The 19850-nt window shown below is 38.6% G+C and overlaps 3 protein-coding genes across 13 annotated transcripts in view; 1 reads left to right on the plus strand and 2 right to left on the minus strand.

The window, feature by feature from the left end:
- Positions 1-19850, plus strand: part of LOC129738025 (protein phosphatase Slingshot) — an 83275-nt gene that overhangs the window by 8483 nt on the left and 54942 nt on the right. For 10 of the 11 annotated variants that reach the window (XM_055729215.1, XM_055729273.1, XM_055729251.1 and 7 more), the window contains exon 2: positions 157-804. The exons of the other annotated variant lie outside the window; for it this stretch is intronic. The gene's annotated coding sequence lies outside the window, so the exon portion shown is untranslated. The remainder of the gene's footprint in view (positions 1-156; positions 805-19850) is intronic. 11 annotated transcript variants of the gene reach the window in all.
- Positions 2391-5237, minus strand: LOC129759784 (uncharacterized). The gene has a single exon (XM_055757309.1). It carries the CDS (start codon positions 5235-5237, stop codon positions 2391-2393), a length of 2847 nt encoding a protein of 948 aa, XP_055613284.1.
- Positions 16436-18143, minus strand: LOC129738092 (uncharacterized). Its single transcript, XM_055729282.1, has 2 exons — positions 16903-18143; positions 16436-16811 (listed from the first exon to the last, which is right to left on the minus strand). Exons 1-2 carry the CDS (start codon positions 17887-17889, stop codon positions 16689-16691), a joined length of 1110 nt encoding a protein of 369 aa, XP_055585257.1. The 5' UTR covers positions 17890-18143; the 3' UTR covers positions 16436-16688.

Here is a 19850-nt window from a genome sequence, read left to right on the forward strand (position 1 = left end):
CTGCCCCAGTTCTAGTCGTTTAATGGTTAAAAATAACCATCGTGAAGCTTTTTTTTTTGCTAAGAATAATTTGTTTCAACTCCTGTTTTCCTGTTTCAACGATAGTTATTTTTATCATTTTTTAACAAAAAATCCAATTCCAATGTTCTCCACCAGGAATTCGCCCAATGAAAAGCGAAAGAAAAGTACGATTCCCGATAGTTAATGGTTAAATTTCGACCGTAAACGGTTACATCACTGTGAGCGTGTGGACTCAGTCAGAGCAGCAACAAAGGGATCACTGCTGCTCTGCTGCCTGTCTGTGCTAGAGGCAGAATAAGTGTTACGATACGGTGTCGTATGTGTGCAATCCACAGTGCATCGACTCGAAAGAAACACGGCGAGAAGAGAGAAAAAGCACCGACAAAAAAGAAAATAAAGTTCGAATGATTCAGTGAGTTGTGAGCCAACTAGCAGCTGGAAGAGAGTGGGTGAGAAAAACAACCCAAAACCCATACGCAAAAGTCAGGCACGTTGCTTGGAAATTTTATCACCTCGCAGCGCAGCGAGTCGGGCACAAACACCAAGGAAGAATTCTGGTGGTATCTCACCAGTTTTTTTTTGTCGTCGATATCTGGAAGTTTGGGTTGCTGCTTGTGGTTGGTGGCCGTGTCCGTAACTGTAAAACATCCGATTCGCGGCGCCCCGTAGAAGTGTGCTGCTCTGTTATGGATCATAACAAATCTCTCCTCCTGCCATCATCAGCATTATCGTCGTCGATCCGGCTGTGATAGACCTACACAGGTCCAATAGCAGACTGACTCGGTAAGTAGAAAATTTATTGTTTATACCAAATTTGTTCGAAAAACGATTTTCTTCAAACTGGGGTAGTAGAAAAAAATGTTAAAAAAACAGGTTCGGATACCAAATGACACTCGAGTAACCTCAAGCAAATGAAAAAGCAAAAAGACAATCTTGATAGAAAACTTCTAAGAATGAAATGCGAAAAAACTTGGTGGAAATAAAAATTGGTGAGGAATGAAAACATGCGTGAAATAAAACTGGCTAAAAATCTATCTGCTTAAGACTAGCTGAAAAAAAAACCAACTAATGGTAAATGATAAAATGATAAGTGAGTTCAAATGCTGCTAGAGAAGGTTCGGTTTCGTTTGACGGGGGTTGAAATCACGGATGAATCTGAAATTTTAAAGAAGTTCAACTTCTTCATTGACACTGTTCGGGCTCGGCCGATGGGGGGTTCGGAAATCGAGGGTTTTCTTCCCGTCTCTAAGGCGACGGCATCCACCAGCAGCAGAAACTCCAGGTAAGTCGTCAATTCTTCTGCACAACAGCTGATCGCCCGCTCGGGGGGAGATTTAGTTTACACTTTCGGTGTTTGTTATACGGAGTGCCACTGCGCGATTCGATTGCGCTTTCTTAGCCAACACTTAACTCGCCTGATTTCGGATGAATTTGTAATAGGAAAGTCGCTTAGTTGGACTTTATTGCCAATTTATTGGGAACGAATTAAAACCCGTGCGTTCAATTCAACTTTACTTTCTATTCAAACAACTAAAATGGCTTACATTCTATTGTGTGAGTCTCTCTCGGCGAAAGTTCTTATGTTGCGAGAGAGTACATATTAATGCTAGGGTACGTGTACAGAAAGTGGTGTTTGCGAGCAAATGGATTAAAGTGTCAAGTGAACATAAAACTAGACACATATTACAAACAAAAACTTAGATGCTATTTCCTGATCGGTACAGTACCGATCATTCCGGCCACCTTGAAACTGCTGTTTCAACCAATTTCGGACCAATTGATTGCGGGCTCCTCAGTCGGTTGGACCATGCGACACGGTTGGGCCAGGGTACACGGTTGGACCAAGAGACACGATTGGACCCGACATGAACCATCTTTGCGTCGGAAAGGCAGCTGTTCACTACTTCGGCTGGATTCGAAGGCACAACTGGCACGTCGCACATCGAGGAACCTGCTTCGTCTCAACTTAGGCACTGGTGCAGAATCTGTGGACGACAAAAGAGACCCGGTAGAACGAACGGCGTAGAGTAAGGTTAGAGGAACGCTAATCACCTGTTAGCGCCCCTTTAGCGCGTTGAGCAACGTTCGGTGTGCTCTACCGGTCTTAGAAGATTCGGCTTCTGACGTGGCTTGGTGCATGGCGATGAATGCTCGGTGACGATATAGCAATAATGTAGGAAAGGATCTGTAATCGACAAAGAACCGGTAGATCGAACAAGAAAATGTGACAATTTGGAACGCTAATCACCTATTAGCGCTCGACATGCGCAGTGAGTCACATTCGGCGTGCTCTGCCGGTCTTTGTAGATTGATCTCGATGAAAATACCGCAAATGGGTGAAATTAGTAGAACATGGATCTTTTAGCGCTCTATAAGCGCGTTGAGCACGTTCGGCGTGCTCTACCGGTCTTTGTAGCTTGTACTAGTTGTCGGGGGTTGTCACGTTGACCTGTTGACTGCTGGCGGTGAATAAGATGACAATCTCGCTTGGCTGACTGAATGACTCCATCTCGACCTTGATGAAGTCTTGTAGAGCGATCGAGTGGCCGTGAGGTGGCGGAACAGGGCCAGTTTTCCAATAACGACGATTGCCATGCAGGGTTTTCGGGGAAGTTGGAGGAATGTAGATACCTGGACAGTTCACTAGCTGTGATGTGCACTTCCGGAACGCGTCTCCTACTGAGCCCATCAGTATCCTTCTGGATAGCAGTTAACCGATTAGCAGCAATAGTTCTCCAACGATGTCGTGGCGGCTTTGGTATGCGGAATTCCGTTGGCAGGACAGGTGCGCATAACCCCAGACAGGTAACTGACGGCTGCTTGGCTAAAGGGACAAAGTAGCAGCAGGATTCACAGGCAGCGTCTTCTCCTTTGTCGTTGACCTTAGCGGCGCTTGAAGGCGTGTTGGACAGCTGACTGTGTTGAGCGACGGAACCGACGAGCAGCGTATCGTTGAGCGCGTATCTTGAATTGGGCTCACAGGATGCGTCGAATACCACGCGTTCATTGGTGGTTTTGCTGGCTTCCTTGAGCACCGGGTGATGTGGCAGATAGCAGTGTGGTTTGTCGTCAACAGAATCGATGCGGTGCCTTTTTCCGGGCTGAGCGTGACTTCCAGGGATTTTGTGGTGTGCATTTCTGGTGGAGTTACGTTGTGTGGCCTTCGTGTTCGAATCTCCAAGGGTGGTTTTAGGATTATTGGGCCGGGAATGGCGGGCGACGGATCCTTTTTCGTGGATTTGAGTGGTGGAGGGTTCAGCTTCCGTTCTCAGGCTCCCATCGGCGGTTTCCATTGGCCGGAACTCCCCAGGGATCGTTTCTCGGGTTTGATCAACGGTGGAGAGGAAGCACGCTCGCGGTGCGGTGGTGGAGCTGGAATCCACTTTGCCAGAAACTGTCCAGCCAAAGAGGGTGTCCACCAAAAACGGAGAATTATCACCAAGAGAGTGGCGTACGCCTGTGTGGAACTCGTGGTAACATTCTCCACCGATGATTATGTCGATTGTTGCTGGAACGTGGAACTGAGGATCCGCCAATGGAACCTTTGGCATTTTCCAGGCAGTTGTATCGATCGGGGATGTGGGAAGATGGGAGGTTGGCTTCTTCATGACGAGGAAATCGAGTGTGGTGGAGAAGTCGCTGTTCCTGGATATGATCTTGGCAGCTAACTTGTGCTTGATACGCTTGACTGACTCTCCAATTCCGGCAACTGCGATGTCCACGGGACTTTGACGGGTGGCGAGCTCGTTCGCCAGCTTCTTGGTGATGAAATTTGACATCGCTGCAGAATCAAGTAGAGCTCGTGCTTGGATCTTTCTGCCGAATCGGTCGACTACTAACAGCGAGACTGTCTCCAAGAGAACGGTTGAATCAGAATGCACGGAAAGATTTACTGTTGGGGGGCTAAGCAATCTACTGGGGCCTGGATTCGCTTGTACGGGATGTGGTTCCTCAGTAGAGAGTTGCTCTAGATGTGATATTTGGTGGTCGTGCAACATGGTGTGGTGTTTTGCTTGACAAATCCTGCACAGAAACTTAGATTTGCAGGATGTTGCCCGGTGGTTTGCGCGAAAGCAATTCCAGCAAAGACTGTGCTGTGTCACAAACTCTCGCCGTTGGGAGCTTGATAGGTTCGAAAATGCTAGACATTGGTGAAGCGGATGTGTTCTCAAACAACAGTGGCATGGCGAAGTACTGGATTGAGTTTCGGACGTAGCTGTGTTCACGACAGATCGGATGGGAACTGGTTTCTTCGTGATTTGTCCGGCCACCTTGAAAACGGTGCGCACTGAGGAACGATGCTGGAGATCGCTGTCCACGGATTTCAACATCCGGACCTGGTGGATGAGAAACTCGATGAGCTCGTCGTATTTCACCTCGTCCTTCTGTCGAGTATCTTGCTCCCATGCACGAATCGTCGCCGAATCCAACTTGTTTGACAGGATGAAGATGAGCGGAGTGTCCCAATGCTCGATCGGTTCGCCTAACTTCCCCAGAGCCTTAACGTGTCGCTGGAAATCATCAACCAGTGTGTTGAGGTCTTGGGCTGACTCATACTGGATCGGTGGAAGGTTGTACAGGCCTCGAAACAGCTCCTTTCTGAGGAATCGCTTGTTATCGTAACGCTTCTTAAGCGCGTCCCACGTCGACGAATAATTATCGGCTTGGATATCCACAGACTCGAACGGTTTTCTTGCCTCTCCTTCCAACGACTGCAACAGATACTGCAGCTTGTTGACGATCGGTATGTCCTCGTTGCAGTGGATCATCGAGAGAAAGTTATCACGGAATGAGATCCAGCGCGATTCATCTCCACTAAACTTCGGCAAATCGATTTTTGGCAGACGATGATGAAAGCTGGAAGACATGCTATGAGAAGCCGATGCGTGGATGATCGTCGAACTCAACGGATGCTCCCTACTCTCCAGTTTGGACAGCAAAAAACCCTTCGCCCTGCAGAATCGATCCTCAAAATCAGCACGGAATTCCAGGTGTGTTTCAAACCGTTCTTCGCTGTCACCCATCTCGATGTCGTTCTGCACGTTCAAGAAGAGTTCGTTGCACTTGTTGAGCGCCTCCAAACGTACCGCAACCTGGCAACAATCCCGTTCATAGGTGAAATCCGCTACGAACTTCTCCACCACATCTCGTTCAGCACACGCTCGTCGTCTCGTCAGAAGGTCCGCTGCTAACTTTTTCTCCGCCTTGCTAGCCATCACTCAACACCACTCAAATCACACTTAAAAACACCAAAACGACCGTAAATGCCACCAATGATTGACTTTTCGGATGTGTTTTATAAATAAAAATCGCCAAAATATTTTTATTTAGTGTATGTTGCTATCCTTTTGAGCGGTACTGTAGTCAGCAACTTGTATTTACGTAACCCAGCAATGTTACAATCGCCACAAAATAAACAGGCAAAGGGATTTTGATTTTTTCCAAAAATCCAATTTTTTAAGTGACGCTATACTTTTGTACGATACTGTTGTCTAGCCACTTGCCTCTATGGGTCTCGCTATAATGCTTCACAGTGTCTCAGTGACCACTGGAAGTGAATTCCAATTTTTCCAAAAACTTTCAAATTTGTAAGTGCCGATATAATTTTGACCGACACTGTAAAGTGCACCACCCTAAATGCACTTGCAATTCGCCGTAGAACTGACTTTTAGTCACAAAATGCAATTTCGTAAAAAAAAGTTATTTAATTTTTACTTGTTTCTAAACTTTTGCACTGTACTGTGTTGTAAAACTTTTGTACTGAAGTGTAATTCGCAGTTTGTTTTGATCCACAATCAATCATCAAATTCTATTGTAAGTGCCGTATCGAACAATTTGTATAGTGATATCGGTGTGATTTTCGCTGGCCAAGTGAATAATTAGGCCGTAATAGTTTGTCCACGGTGAGAAAATCACAAGTTGGCCTACCTTGGGTGTGGATTTGCTACAAACCACAACTGCTATGGCGCTCGGAAGATGGCGATTGATGATCTCCTCTGCTGGTCCAGATGAGCTTCCTGTCCTCGAATCCGGCTTCGAAGGACCAAATGTTCGGGCTCGGCCGATGGGGGGTTCGGAAATCGAGGGTTTTCTTCCCGTCTCTAAGGCGACGGCATCCACCAGCAGCAGAAACTCCAGGTAAGTCGTCAATTCTTCTGCACAACAGCTGATCGCCCGCTCGGGGGGAGATTTAGTTTACACTTTCGGTGTTTGTTATACGGAGTGCCACTGCGCGATTCGATTGCGCTTTCTTAGCCAACACTTAACTCGCCTGATTTCGGATGAATTTGTAATAGGAAAGTCGCTTAGTTGGACTTTATTGCCAATTTATTGGGAACGAATTAAAACCCGTGCGTTCAATTCAACTTTACTTTCTATTCAAACAACTAAAATGGCTTACATTCTATTGTGTGAGTCTCTCTCGGCGAAAGTTCTTATGTTGCGAGAGAGTACATATTAATGCTAGGGTACGTGTACAGAAAGTGGTGTTTGCGAGCAAATGGATTAAAGTGTCAAGTGAACATAAAACTAGACACATATTACAAACAAAAACTTAGATGCTATTTCCTGATCGGTACAGTACCGATCAGACACTGTCATGGAAAGTGATGTCAGCATTCCATGGGTTCAGAAAGCAGCACTCAACGGAGTGACGCAGTGATTTTGATACTTCGAAATTCGAAAGGTCAATATTTTGAATTGTAGCCTAGTTTAAGGACTACTTAAATAACAATGCAAAGAACAAAATATGGATCATCGTATCCACGATATAGAGAACAAAATTTAGGTGTCCCCCGAGGAAGTGTGCTGGGTCCCTTGTTATTCATATTGTACATGACATTAAAAATGGTGGTGGTGGTGGTGATAACTAAGGGCAGAAACACAGTGCACGCGAGCGAGCGAGCGAGCGATTTTTGAATGAACCTGAAATGAATTTCGCGCGAACATTTTTCAGGATCGTTCACAGTCCACGCGACGAACGGGATGCGATTTACACTGAGAAAAAACTTTATGGATAGGAAAGAAAATAATATTTATGTAAATCAATTTATAGGGAATTGAAAGAATAATTTTGAACAGGTTATTTTTGTTTAAATCATTATGAAATAATTCGTATGTGACATTCAATTTAAAATTTTTAACAGCTTCATAAAATCATTCAATTATTTTTATTGCCGAATCCACTAACCGGAGTTTTCATCGCTATCTGCGCCGGCGACTTTCACTGACGTCAAATCATGTTGACCCGACAAATCCACGTCACGTGACTCGCAGAATAAGCACCCAAGATTTTATTGAAAAACCACTTTAATGTAAGATAAATTTGTTCTGGAGTCATATTTATTATTTAATCCTTGCTCATATTACAGATTGAACAAGTAAAATTTACCTTTTTCTGGATATAAATGTTCTGTGATCAGCAGTTGAGTGTTTGCTTTGGTTACAGATGTTAGGATGCTATAAATTTTTCTAGGAGTTTTCATTGTGAATCCAAGCAACTGATTTTGATCTGGCAGCTGCGTTTCTTTTCCTGTCGACATATTTTGAACTGCATAATCATGATTATAGTAATTTAAGATGAAGGGAAATGATAAATAACCATTTTTTGCAGCTAGTACTTTAAATATTTTTGAGCTAATCTACTCTTGCTTTAAATATTTAAAACAATATCCATATATCAATTTCTCTAGGAGAAGTTATTTTATTTGTTCTTAAAGAAAAGGAGTATTTGTTTTTCGAATAAAATTAATTTTTATAAACCATCTTATTTATTTTGGCATCAAAACTTCACGTTCTTAAATTATTCAAGCAATTAGAAATGGAATGAAAAAATTTTGGATCGTGCGAGACCTGATGACCATGCAATTTGTCACCGGAATCTCTAAAGGTTTCAAATAATTAGAGAAAAAAACGCGCGCCGGTATATGGAATATGCATCTTATGCAGCTTGGCGAAAAAAATTAATTCACAATGTTTAAATTTTCCCCCGAAGTAATGTGTTTTTTACAGCACAAAGAGCACAAATTTACCGTGCCGCAAAATAATACGAATTTCTCTTCAGAATTTGCTGGTCACCATTTCGTCCATATACTGGACAAACAACAGGTATATGCTGGAAAAACTTTGTCATAATTGAAATTGACCTCTGCTTCAAATTTATTTAAAAAGTTAGACGAGGAAAATCGATTTTTTTATTATTTAAAAATAACGCGATATATTTCCAAATAAAACTGCCGAGAAATAATCTCAGTGCAGGTTCATATGAAGTTTGGGTGAACCAAAACAAAGTATTCACGCGACTGCTGCGACGGATAATTTTCCGAATGGTATTTCGCGCGATAGTACGAATCGCGTCGCTTGCACTGTGAACGGTCTCACAGTTTTCAACGTGTTCAAATGTGGTGCGATTCTTCGCGCGAATCGCTCGCTCGCTCGCTCGCATGCACTGTGTTTCTGCCCTAAGAGCTCGTTATTCAAGAAGCAAATGCCGATAACTCAGAATTTATAAAACCGGTATACCTTCCAAAAATAAATGAAATTTTAGGAAATAATTTCCACATAATTCAGAATAAACCGTTTTAAAATGAGACATTCCGCAGAGCAACTGGAATTTTGAATTGCCATACAAAGATGATTCAATCTGATTTTCTGAAACTTGATCTCTCAATTAGTTTTCCAAAATCTCCAATTTTGTGCTCTGTTTGTATGAGTTTCATTGATTTTTTGATTATGTCAAAATGTATGTTTTATTGGTATGGATTCCTCACCTTTTCCTCTTTTTTAACGCGGGAAGAGCTTATGAACTACTACGACACAGTTTTAGTAGTTAAATTGCCTAAGACTTTTCATTCTACGACGTTTTATAACGTTCACGAATTGAAACTTATTTTTAATTGTCAATTTCGATTTACAATTTAATAAACCTTTTGTATTGAAACGCAAATCTTGACACACAAAAACCCTACCTCTCGTTTAAATTTTTTTTAGAAATGTATCTAAACAAGTTCATCCTTTACTTCATTACTTATCTCTTTGATAATAAACAAAATCGTTTTTATTGTTAGAAAGGAGGGACTTGGCAGCACTGTCAGGGTGAAGTTGTTTAGAATTTTACCGTAGGAGTTTTTAAAATATTTGTCCTAAAAGGTGGTGGAAAAAGCTTGAAATTTACGTGAAGGCAGTGTTGAAGTGATTTTTATTCCGTGGAAGTAATTACAAAACGGTTTTGGATATGTGTAAAGTGAAAAATGCACATCTCGATTATGTTCAAAAATAGCGGAAAAGAGGGCTGGTACTACGCCCCCGGGCTAGCGGATCCCCGGAATGTCCTTTCGATAACGAGGCATTGGAGAGGATTTCATCTGAGCTATACTTCTAGTACATTATACAAGATAAGTCCACTAATTTCATAATATTGTTTAGTTTATTTAGTTAGATTTTATATGTTTCTATTTAAATTGCCATCATTTTCAAAGCCCGAAATATTTCCTGTGGAGAAATATTTCAGAATTGCAAGCAAACTTGCACGCACGCCATAAATTTATTCAATGGTGTGAAAACTTGTGAACAAGTTATCTGCTGAAAAAAGCTACAGAATCATTTCATGCCAACAGAATTCTCATTGCATACGTTCAGGCGTTTCTCTGTTGCAGAAAACAAAATTCAAAACCAGATGGCGCTGTCAATTATGTTGATGATTAAAGTTTTTTCCAGTACAATTATAATCAATTATGTTGATTACTCTTTTCGTCGATTAAATTGACCATGAAAACTCATACTAAAAAAAAATAATTACTAACGTTTATTTTGCAGATTTGAAAATCAGTCAAATGTAGGAAAGGATTGTCCTAATACATATCATTCTCTTTTAAGAGTTCGTTATATTTATTATTAATCGGGCACATTTATTATGAGTGTACATTAAATGTACCTATACAAGCATTTGCTCCTTTTCCTCAATTTAACAAATAATCAGTTACTGTTTATTTATTTTATTGAAGTATTTTTTTAATGTACGTGATCGTAGTATAACATGTTTGTTGATTTTCATAGTCAGAAATAATATTAACTCAAAATTCCTTGGTAAACGCTTTTTATGTGACAAAATATAAAGGATGGGTTGTTTTTTTTTGTAACTGTCATTTTTGCCGTTTGCAAATTATTTTTTAAGCTCAAATATACAATCTGTTAGTGAGGCTACCAAAATTAACAAAAAGTTTAAAAAAAATTGTACAGTTTAGAATTTACTTTGCAGTCATCTTGGCTTATAGTTCAAAACAAATTGAGTAATCTAAATAAATGATACCCTCCGAAAACTAACAGCTTATCTTCCATTAAATACTGAAAAATTTGATAATCAATTATGGACTCATGAGGCACATACCCAAAAACAGCATGTCAGAATACTTGAAATGATATTTACCGACGATTAGATCAAGTGTATAGAAAATCATAACTAAACAGATAACTTTTCCGCCTGATACTTTTTTTCTAAGAGTAAAAGTAAGTTGTATTTTAAAAAAACCGATTATTTCTAGTCTTCAAATATTGCATAAAATTTTAGGAGAAGTTATTCAGAAATTAACTCACGTTTAAAAAATATTAGGGTGTTCTATATATTTATCAAAATAATTTGAGGTTCTTAGTGACAAACAAACACAATATATCAGTTAACTCAATATGGCCATTAGTTTGAACGAGTTATTAGATTTCAACAGAAAATATGTTTAATGTATCGGGAGAAGACGAGAACTGAGTACTAAATGCTCTTGATATCTTATTTCGAATAAATAAATACACCAGAATTTTGTTAAAATAGCATAATTGAAAAACAAAAAAGGAACTCACTATCAGCTAAAACAAAAACAACATTTAGGTAATAAATAGTGCCAACAGAATATTGTATTTACTTAATACATCTGTTTAATCAAAATGGAATCAAATTATATCATAAAAAACGTACTGTATATTTAACATAATTATATTGTTGACGACACGAAACATAAACTAAAAAAATTCATAACCGATTATAATCGGTTCTGATAATTATCAGAATGAGACAAGCATCAGGCCTCAATTGCCTGAGATAAAATTTTCCAAAAAAATCAATTGAGACAAATGACTAAAACAATTGTCAATACACTAACATGCAGTAGATGTAGTCTTTTACGAAAAATTCCTTTCGTAGGTAGGTATATTTTAAAGAACAAACCAAATGAATTAAATGAAAGATCGGTGAGGATTGAGGGCCAATAGCCAACTTTTCTTATATCGAACCATTTATTGAGGCTCAGTTTAGACAGGGACACATAGAAAAATTCTCATGATAAGATGAGATGAGATTGACTTAAATAGATTCTTCAAATAAACTTGTTCTAATCCATATACATAATGACTTTATCTCTAATTGTGACAAGTTTATATGCATATTTTCAATTTTTAAATGGCCTCATTAGGAGAAAATAGGGGTTTCACTAGGAAACATAGGATATAGGAGCACAGGAGAAGCAGGTAAAAAAGATCACACCATTTTCCAAAATGGATCCTGATCTATTCCTTTCAATTACTAACATATCTCCTTCCTATGATACTTGAATATAGATTCGCAGACGTACAGACGGTTTCCATAGTCGGTGACTCTTGCCTACCCTTGTTTCTGAATCTTTCAAAATGACCTTTTGGATTATGCAGGAATAGGAGGTTGCAAGATAAACCTATAGAGTATCTTACTAACATTCCTTCCCTTTTCCCCCATTGACTACTAGGACGTGGCCGGCGCCGTTATTGATCTTTTTCAGAGGGAGAGCATGAGTTTTGTGCATTGTGAATGTACTGCTAATCCCAAGCACCATTCTTTTGGCCCTTGCACAAAATTGATGGCCTCGATCAATCACGGAGTAGCAACCATTGGCGAGGTAGAACTTGTTCTGCTTAGCCACGCCAGCGATCATGAAATTGGAAATGCGTAAGTTGAGCAAAGCCCAATAAAATATGTTATGTAAAGTTTTTATTTGTTTCAAATAAGGATTTCTTCACAGCATTTTGAGTTCAATGATTTAAGGTGGATATGAGTAGTCAACAAAGCTAAGCTAAGCTAAGCTAAAATCGTTTTTATTGTTAGAAATTTCATACTGATATGAAATATCTTTCAAGAAAGCGATTCCAGCCTTGATTTTATCTTGTGTTCCTTGATCTTTTGCATGTTCAACTCCACATTTAAAAGGGTTTCGATAAATTACACAAGGCCACAATACACATTTTCTGAGCTGAGAAATAAAGAGCTAATTTTGATTAATTTGGATGCCCTGAAACATTTAGAAATAGGTCAACATTATTTGAGATAAATCTTCACTTTTCCGACATAACTACATATACATATTACAAATAATAAAAAGTTTTAATCAAAATTCTCCAAGACCGCAAGTAATTTTAACTTCTGAAAAAAATATAAAAGTTTTATTTTTTTTTCCCAATACTTTAAAATAATAGATTTTTTAACGATTTTTTTAAGAAGTAATTACTGAGTTGAATTCTAGTATTTCTAAAGGCAAAAATCAATCTGTTTTTTTTTTTCAAATTTAACCAATTTGTTAAATGAAATTAAACCTTTTTTTATTTCCTTCAATATTGTGAGAAACATTTACTCCAAATTTTTCAAAACTGTGAAATTTAACTTCTTCAGATCATTTATCGTCATCATCATCATCAAAATTATGTTGCTTAATTGAATAAAGCATAATAAACAAATTCGAAATCAGTTTCTTTTTTCTTTCATGAAGATTTGTTAGTTCATCATTGATTGATTTCGCTCAAACCCAATTCATTTTCAAATTTATAATCTTAAAATCACTAAAAAGAGAGGTGAGAAAAATAAGAGTTCAGGACGTCATAATCTACCACAGGCTACGAAATGCTGTGCCTTGAGTTATGAACTAAATTCCATAAAAAAGTTTTTAAAAAGTAAGACGTTTTCATAGAAAAAAAATATATTAAAATGTTGAATCTTATCATTTTCATCTTTATATTATGTTTAAATTTATGAAGAGTTTAATGACATTTAGTTATTGAAAAAGTGAATAGAAATTTGTAAAATTGAAAAGTTATTGAAAATGAGCGAGTAGAGTTTTATTAGAAGCATTTTCATCATATGTCATCAAATTGTTCCTCATGGAAAAATTTTCATTTGCATATTTTTGAAATGTTGTTTCTAAAAGAATTTAATTTTCACTGAGGAAGCCGATATTTAAACTAATTTTTTTTTCACATTTTCGTAGATGACGGAAAGAATTAAAGAAACATAAGCTATCAAAGAACGAAAGAACATAAGCCGTAAATATCATGAATTTTTCGAAAAAGATACAACGGCTCACCGACAGGACTTGAACCTGCAATCTCCGCTTCAGTACAACGGCGCGTTAGCCAATTCCACCACAGTGAACGTGATGAAACCGGCGAACCCGAGCAATCGAGCTCTGCCGATGAACTGCTCTTTCCGTCATCTACGAAAATGTGATTATTTTCAGGTACAAAGATGTACCAAACGATTTCATAACATCAGTATTGATTTCAACAGAGCAACACCTCCCTGTGTAACTGGTCTGCTCGGAACCTTGAGTAGCACTGATTCGCTTCTACATCTGACCGTAAGTTGCGGCAAACCCGAAGCAATCGACCATGTGCTCGCTCGGCTTAAATCCCGAGTCGATGGGTGGGGTTAGAGAAACAAGAGATATCAATAGCGGGAAAGATCACATGCGGGATATACATTGTGTTTTCGATAGAAGGTCCAGCAGTTGATCGGCAGAGCTCGATTGCTCGGGTTCGCCGGTTTCATCACGTTCACCGTGGTGGAATTGGCTAACGCGCCGTTGTACTGAAGCGGAGATTGCAGGTTCAAGTCCTGTCGGTGAGCCGTTGTATCTTTTTCGAAAAATTCATGATATTTACGGCTTATGTTCTTTCGTTCTTTGATAGCTTATGTTTCTTTAATTCTTTCCGTCATCTACGAAAATGTGATTATTTTCAGGTACAAAGATGTACCAAACGATTTCATAACATCAGTATTGAAATTTTTTTTATTTATTTTCAAATAAATTTTACAAATATTATTTTATAGTTTTTTTTTAAATTTTCATCCATTCAAAATCCTTGAATTTGACGTTTAAATAAGACCCATTTCAAAATAACAAAATTAATGCAACAAAAAAGATTATTTTGTGTTTATTTCTTTTCGATAGCACAAGTCAATCAAATTTACGTTCTTCCATTTGCTCGGGGGATTGAGAGCGAATTTTACTATTTTGAGAGCGACATATCCAAATATGTAGTTAGGTTTTTTTCTGCTAGCTCTGGTTTTCGAGATTCAAGGGTTAACATAAGAAATTTTTTATCAACGTTTTAGAACTTTTCTAAGATACTCAAATAGTAGGTTTCGAATCAATGATCAACTTTTACGAAGATCGAAAATAGTTAAAACTTTTGAGAAAACTAAGGCGTCCTTTAAGTTTATTTTTCACAGTCTGGTGAAATATGAGAATTTATGGTTATTTTGGAATATTTTTTTCAATCAAAATGAATCAAATATTTTTTTAAAAGCATAAGTCTTCAACAAAGTTGTAAATAGAATTTAAATCTTTGATATCGAAAGCTCATAAATGTTGTTCAATGATGTCACAAATAGCTAGGTAATATCTTAATCCTCTATCAAATGGAGATTGATGAATAAATCCGGGGAACGGGGGATTTTACTCCGGAAAATTGACTCAAAATAAAAATATATGTTGAACTGTTAACTGTTATTTTTTTTCACTCAAATCAAATCCACAATAATTTCAATGGTTAAAATAATGTATCTACGAAATCAGTTTTTTAAAATTAAAAATATAGTTTGCAATGTTTTTCAGTACTGAATGATGCTGAAAATATTGAAAAAAAGTTCGAAACCAAATATGAAGTCGTATGTTGTAGAGGATTTACAAATGTTTTTTTTTAACATTTTTATGGCTACTAATTGCATTGTTCCTTTTGAAATTTCTTTCAAAATTTGCAATTTCAATGTATCAAAATGTTATATTGAACTCAAAATCCATGAGTCCTGCAGTTCAGATTTTTCAAACGTTGAACTCGAGTATCAATCAATTTAAACGGCAAAATTTTAAACTGCAATTCTATTACGCTTTGAAACTCAAAAATAAATGTTTCTTTTTTTATTGATTAACAATACTTTTGATTTTATTATAATAAATCTAGATATCATAATTTTGAATTCCTTTTGCATTTTTTTAAATATTTATTTCGAAATTCCTTAGTTTAAAATTAAAAAAAAACTATGGGTGAATCTGAATTGAATTTTTTTTTAAAGTTTTGTCTATATCTCACACTTTTATATGCTGTTAAATAATCCTCAAAACAGTTTAATGAAGACTCTGTAACTTGTTTCCCCTTTTTTAAAGTTTTGAAGACAGAATTTAAGAAAACAATGTTTGGTGAAGGATTTCTAATTAGCTATTCGTGGCACGAGTCGTAAATTTATCCAACGGGGCTTGGCGAGATTATCACGTCGAGTGCTGAAAAAATCGAGTTTTGCAACGAGTGGCATACACAATTTTATGAAAGTTTGGAAAATCCTTTTAAAATCCATCTATTGACCTACAAGAAGTGCATCTTGCAAATAACCACATGTCAATGACTATTCCAAATGACTGAAAATGAGCTTAGCTTAGCTTAGCTTGATTGACTACTAACATCCACTTTAATCATTGGACCCGAAATGCTATATCAGCAGTTTTCAAATTAAAGATTATTTTTTTTAACAATTTTGTTCATTATTTTTTGAGGCAAAGAAGTTAAAAACAAATGATTATATCTATACCAACACGTGAAAAGGATGTATCTCCATAAATGGCGAATCGAGAAAAACGCGTTTGAAGAAAATACAACCTATTTCAAATCGCTTATTAAAAATCACTTGAAATGTTCGTATTTTATGAAAGACAAACGATATTTAGAAGCATCCCCTATATGTTAGAATAGAGGAATATCAATTTTAATGAAAAAACAACGCGCTATCGTAGATAGAACCTAGCTCACGTAATATTTTGTCTAACCCGTTTAAACACCCTTTGCTATTTTCTTATTTTTAGCTTCAGTTTTAAGCTCGCGTTCATTTGTAACTATGTAACGGAATATTATTTTCTCAAAAAGGCTTTACCTTTAAGTAGGGCAACTGTTGGCCTATCATGCGGTACTGAAAATGGTTTTTGTGTACTTTTGGAGATAGATTCATTTCACGTGTTGGTACAGATATGTTTGTCAGTTTTTTGTTTCAAATCCATTTCGAATTCCAGGATCGCAGGCGTGACTCAGTAGAAAAAGTTCCACATTTTTTTTTTTTTTTTTAACAATTCTTTATTTGAAACGGCTCATACCTTTAGGCTTTAAGGAGCCAAAATCGATTTTGTTGTTTACAATTGTTTTCTTAACTTAACACTTTGTGAGAGGAGAAAGGAAGATAGAAAGGGAAATATGAAAATAAAAAAGAAATTATAGACGAAGATCGATAGCTTTTAGAAAAAGGTAGATTTCGAACATGTAGTCCAAATCTAGCACAGCTAGTACATCTCTAACTGGAACATTAGGTGGTTTTCCTCGGGCCCTAAGGGAGTCTATTAAATTCGTTCTGGCGACAAGATGGACCTCACACGACCAAACAATATGCTCGATGTCATGGTAACCTTGGCCGCAACTACACAAATTGCTGCCAGCAATGTCAAAACGATAGAGTACCGCGTCTAAGGAACAATGATTGGACATGAGACGGGAAAATATACGAATAAAATCCCGACTCAAGTTCAATCTATTGAACCATGGTTTAAGGCTTACCTTTGGGATAATCGAGTGGAGCCACCGACCATCCTCATCCTCGTCCCATTTGCGCTGCCAGTTGACAAGAGAGTTCCCTCGTACCAAGAAGTAGAATTCGTTGAAGACGATTTCACGTGGATACGTGTCGCCTTCCGTCGCCCCCACCTTTGCCAGAGAGTCTGCCTTCTCATTGCCCACTATCGAGCAATGAGAGGGAACCCAAACAAAGGTAATGGGAAAGCGACGTCTTGTTAAAGCACTCAAAGTATCCCGTATCTTCTCTAGGAAGAACGGCGAGTGCTTTCCCGGTCGTATTGATCGTATTGCGTCAACTGAGCTTAGACTATCCGTTACAATGTAGTAGTGCCCAACAGGCCGTGAGGCGATGCTGTCCAAGGCCCAGTGAATAGCAGCTAACTCTGCTATATACACAGAGCATGGAGACTGGAGGTTATAAGAGGCGCTAGTTGTTTCGTTGAACACTCCGAATCCCGTTGATTCCTCAATTAGAGACCCATCGGTAAAGTACATTTTGTCAGCATCGACGTGTCTATATTTAGCTTCGAAAATTCTTGGAATCAGAAGTGGGCGATGCGAATCCGGGATTCCACGAATTTCCTGCTGCATAGACAAATCAAACTGGACAGAAGAATTATCGTAGTGTGGGCTGAAAACACGAGTTGGAGAGTACGAAGAAGGGTTTACCTGCATTGACATGAGGACATAGTATACAGACATAAATCTTGTTCGAAAATTTTGCTCAAGTAACCTTTCAAAATTAACGATCACCAATGGGTTCATGACCTCACACCTGATGAGGAACCGAAGTGATAGTAGATTGTATCGATCTTTCAAAGGGAGTATTCCTGCCAAAACTTCAAGACTCATGTTGTGCGTTGAGGGCATAGAGCCCATTGCGATGCGGAGACAACGGTATTGGATACGCTCGAGTTTGATGAGGTGAGATTTGGCAGCTGACTGGAAACAGAAGCTACCATATTCCATCACTGAAAGAATGGTTGTTCGATACAATTTTAAAAGATCTTCTGGGTGGGCTCCCCACCAGGTGCCTGTGATTGATCGGAGAAAATTTATTCTTTGTTGGCATTTTCCTTTCAGATACTCAATGTGGGCTCTCCAGGTACACTTGGAGTCAAACCAAACCCCAAGATACTTAAAACACCTCGATTGAGTGATCGTTCTGCCTAGGAGTTGAAGCTTCGGTTGAGCAGGTCTATGTTTCTTAGAGAAAACAACCATCTCCGTTTTCTGAGGGGAAAACTCAATCCCAAGCCCTAACGCCCAGGAAGACAATCTGTCTAAAGTATCTTGTAAAGGTCTGTGCAGATGAGACTCGGAAGATCCTGTGACAGACACCACGCCGTCATCTGCAAGTTGTCTTAGAGTGCAGCCTTCAGAGAGACAAGTATCGATGTCACTTACGTAAAAGTTGTACAAAAGTGGACTTAAACATGAACCCTGTGGGAGGCCCATGTAGGAGGTTCTTCTAATTGCAATATCTCCGTGAGCAAAGTTCAGATGTTTCTCACAAAGCAAGCTGTATAAGATGTTGTTCAATAGTGGAGGCAGACCCCGGGAGTGCAACTTGTCTGACAACACCTCTATTGAGACTGCATCAAAAGCTCCCTTTATGTCTAGAAACACTGAAGCCATTTGCTCACGTTTTGCGTACGCCATTTGTATCTCTGAAGACAGCAAAGCAAGACAATCGTTTGTTCCTTTGCCCCTTCGAAACCCAAATTGAGTATCTGAAAGGAGGCCATTTGTTTCTACCCATTTATCCAAACGAAACAAAATCATTTTCTCCATCAATTTACGTATACAAGACAACATCGCTATTGGACGGTACGAATTCGCATCGGACGCTGGTTTTCCGGGCTTTTGGATAGCGATAACTCTCACTTGTCTCCACTCTTGGGGAACAATGTTATGCTCCAAGAATTGATTAAATAAATTTAACAAGCGAAATTTGGCGGCGTCCGGAAGGTTTTTCAACAAGTTAAATCTAATTTTATCAATACCCGGAGCTGAATTGTTGCAAGAGAGGAGGGCAAGTGAGAATTCGACCATCGAAAAACTGGAATCCAGACCACACCTTTCAGGAAGCACATCCCGGATTATTTTTTGTACAGGCGTAGAATCTGGACAGACTTTCCGTGCGAAGTTAAATATCCATCTATGTGAATATTCCTCACTTTCATTCGTAGATGATCTATTACGCATGCTTCGTGCCACTCTCCACAAGGTACTCAAGGATGTTTCTCTTGATAAGCCACCCACAAAATTCCTCCAATACGCCTTTTTCTTCCCCTTGACCAATTTTTTAAACTGATTTTCAAGGGAAACATATACTTCAAAAAGGGCGAGAGTTCCATATTTCCGAAAATCTTTGAATGCTTTTGATTTGTCCTTATAAAGCTTGGAACACTGCTGGTCCCACCATGGGTTTGGAGGCCTTCGGGGAACTGATGAATCTGGGATGGGTTTTGTTTGAGCGCAAAGTGCACTTTCATGTATTAAACGTGAAAGAAAGTGGTACTCCTCTGCAGGAGGTAAAACATTCGTAGAACCGATTGCTGATGTTATTTCGTCCGAGTATTTTTTACAGTCGATGTGTCTTGTAAGGTCATATGTCATATTTATTGTGTTTGAAGAGCTAACCCCATTGGTGATTGTAATTTTGATTGGCAAGTGATCACTACCATTGAGATCAGGGATTACGTTCCACTGGCAATCCAATGATAGTGAGTTTGAGCAGAGTGAGAGGTCAATTGCACTTTGTCTTGCAGGAGGTTTAGGTACTCGTGTTTTTTTCACCCGTGTTCAAAATTGTTAAATTGAAACTGTCGCAAATGTCATAGATAAGAGTAGAACGACTATCGTCAATTTGTTCTCCCCAGACAGTTCCATGCGAATTAAAGTCACCCAGGATCAACCTTGGCTCA

The sequence above is a fragment of the Uranotaenia lowii genome, chromosome 1 (assembly GCF_029784155.1).
Source record: "Uranotaenia lowii strain MFRU-FL chromosome 1, ASM2978415v1, whole genome shotgun sequence".
Classification (NCBI taxonomy): Eukaryota; Metazoa; Arthropoda; class Insecta; order Diptera; family Culicidae; genus Uranotaenia; species Uranotaenia lowii.

Coding starts and splice junctions, on each gene's coding strand:
- LOC129759784 (XM_055757309.1), bottom strand. CDS start 5,237: ATGGCTAGCAAGGCGGAGAAAAAGTTAGCAGCGGACCTTCTGACGAGA.
- LOC129738092 (XM_055729282.1), bottom strand. CDS start 17,889: ATGGAATATGGTAGCTTCTGTTTCCAGTCAGCTGCCAAATCTCACCTC. Junction 16,812..16,902: donor TCCACTCGATTATCCCAAAG/GTAAGCCTTAAA, acceptor ATTGTTCCTTAG/ACGCGGTACTCTATCGTTTT.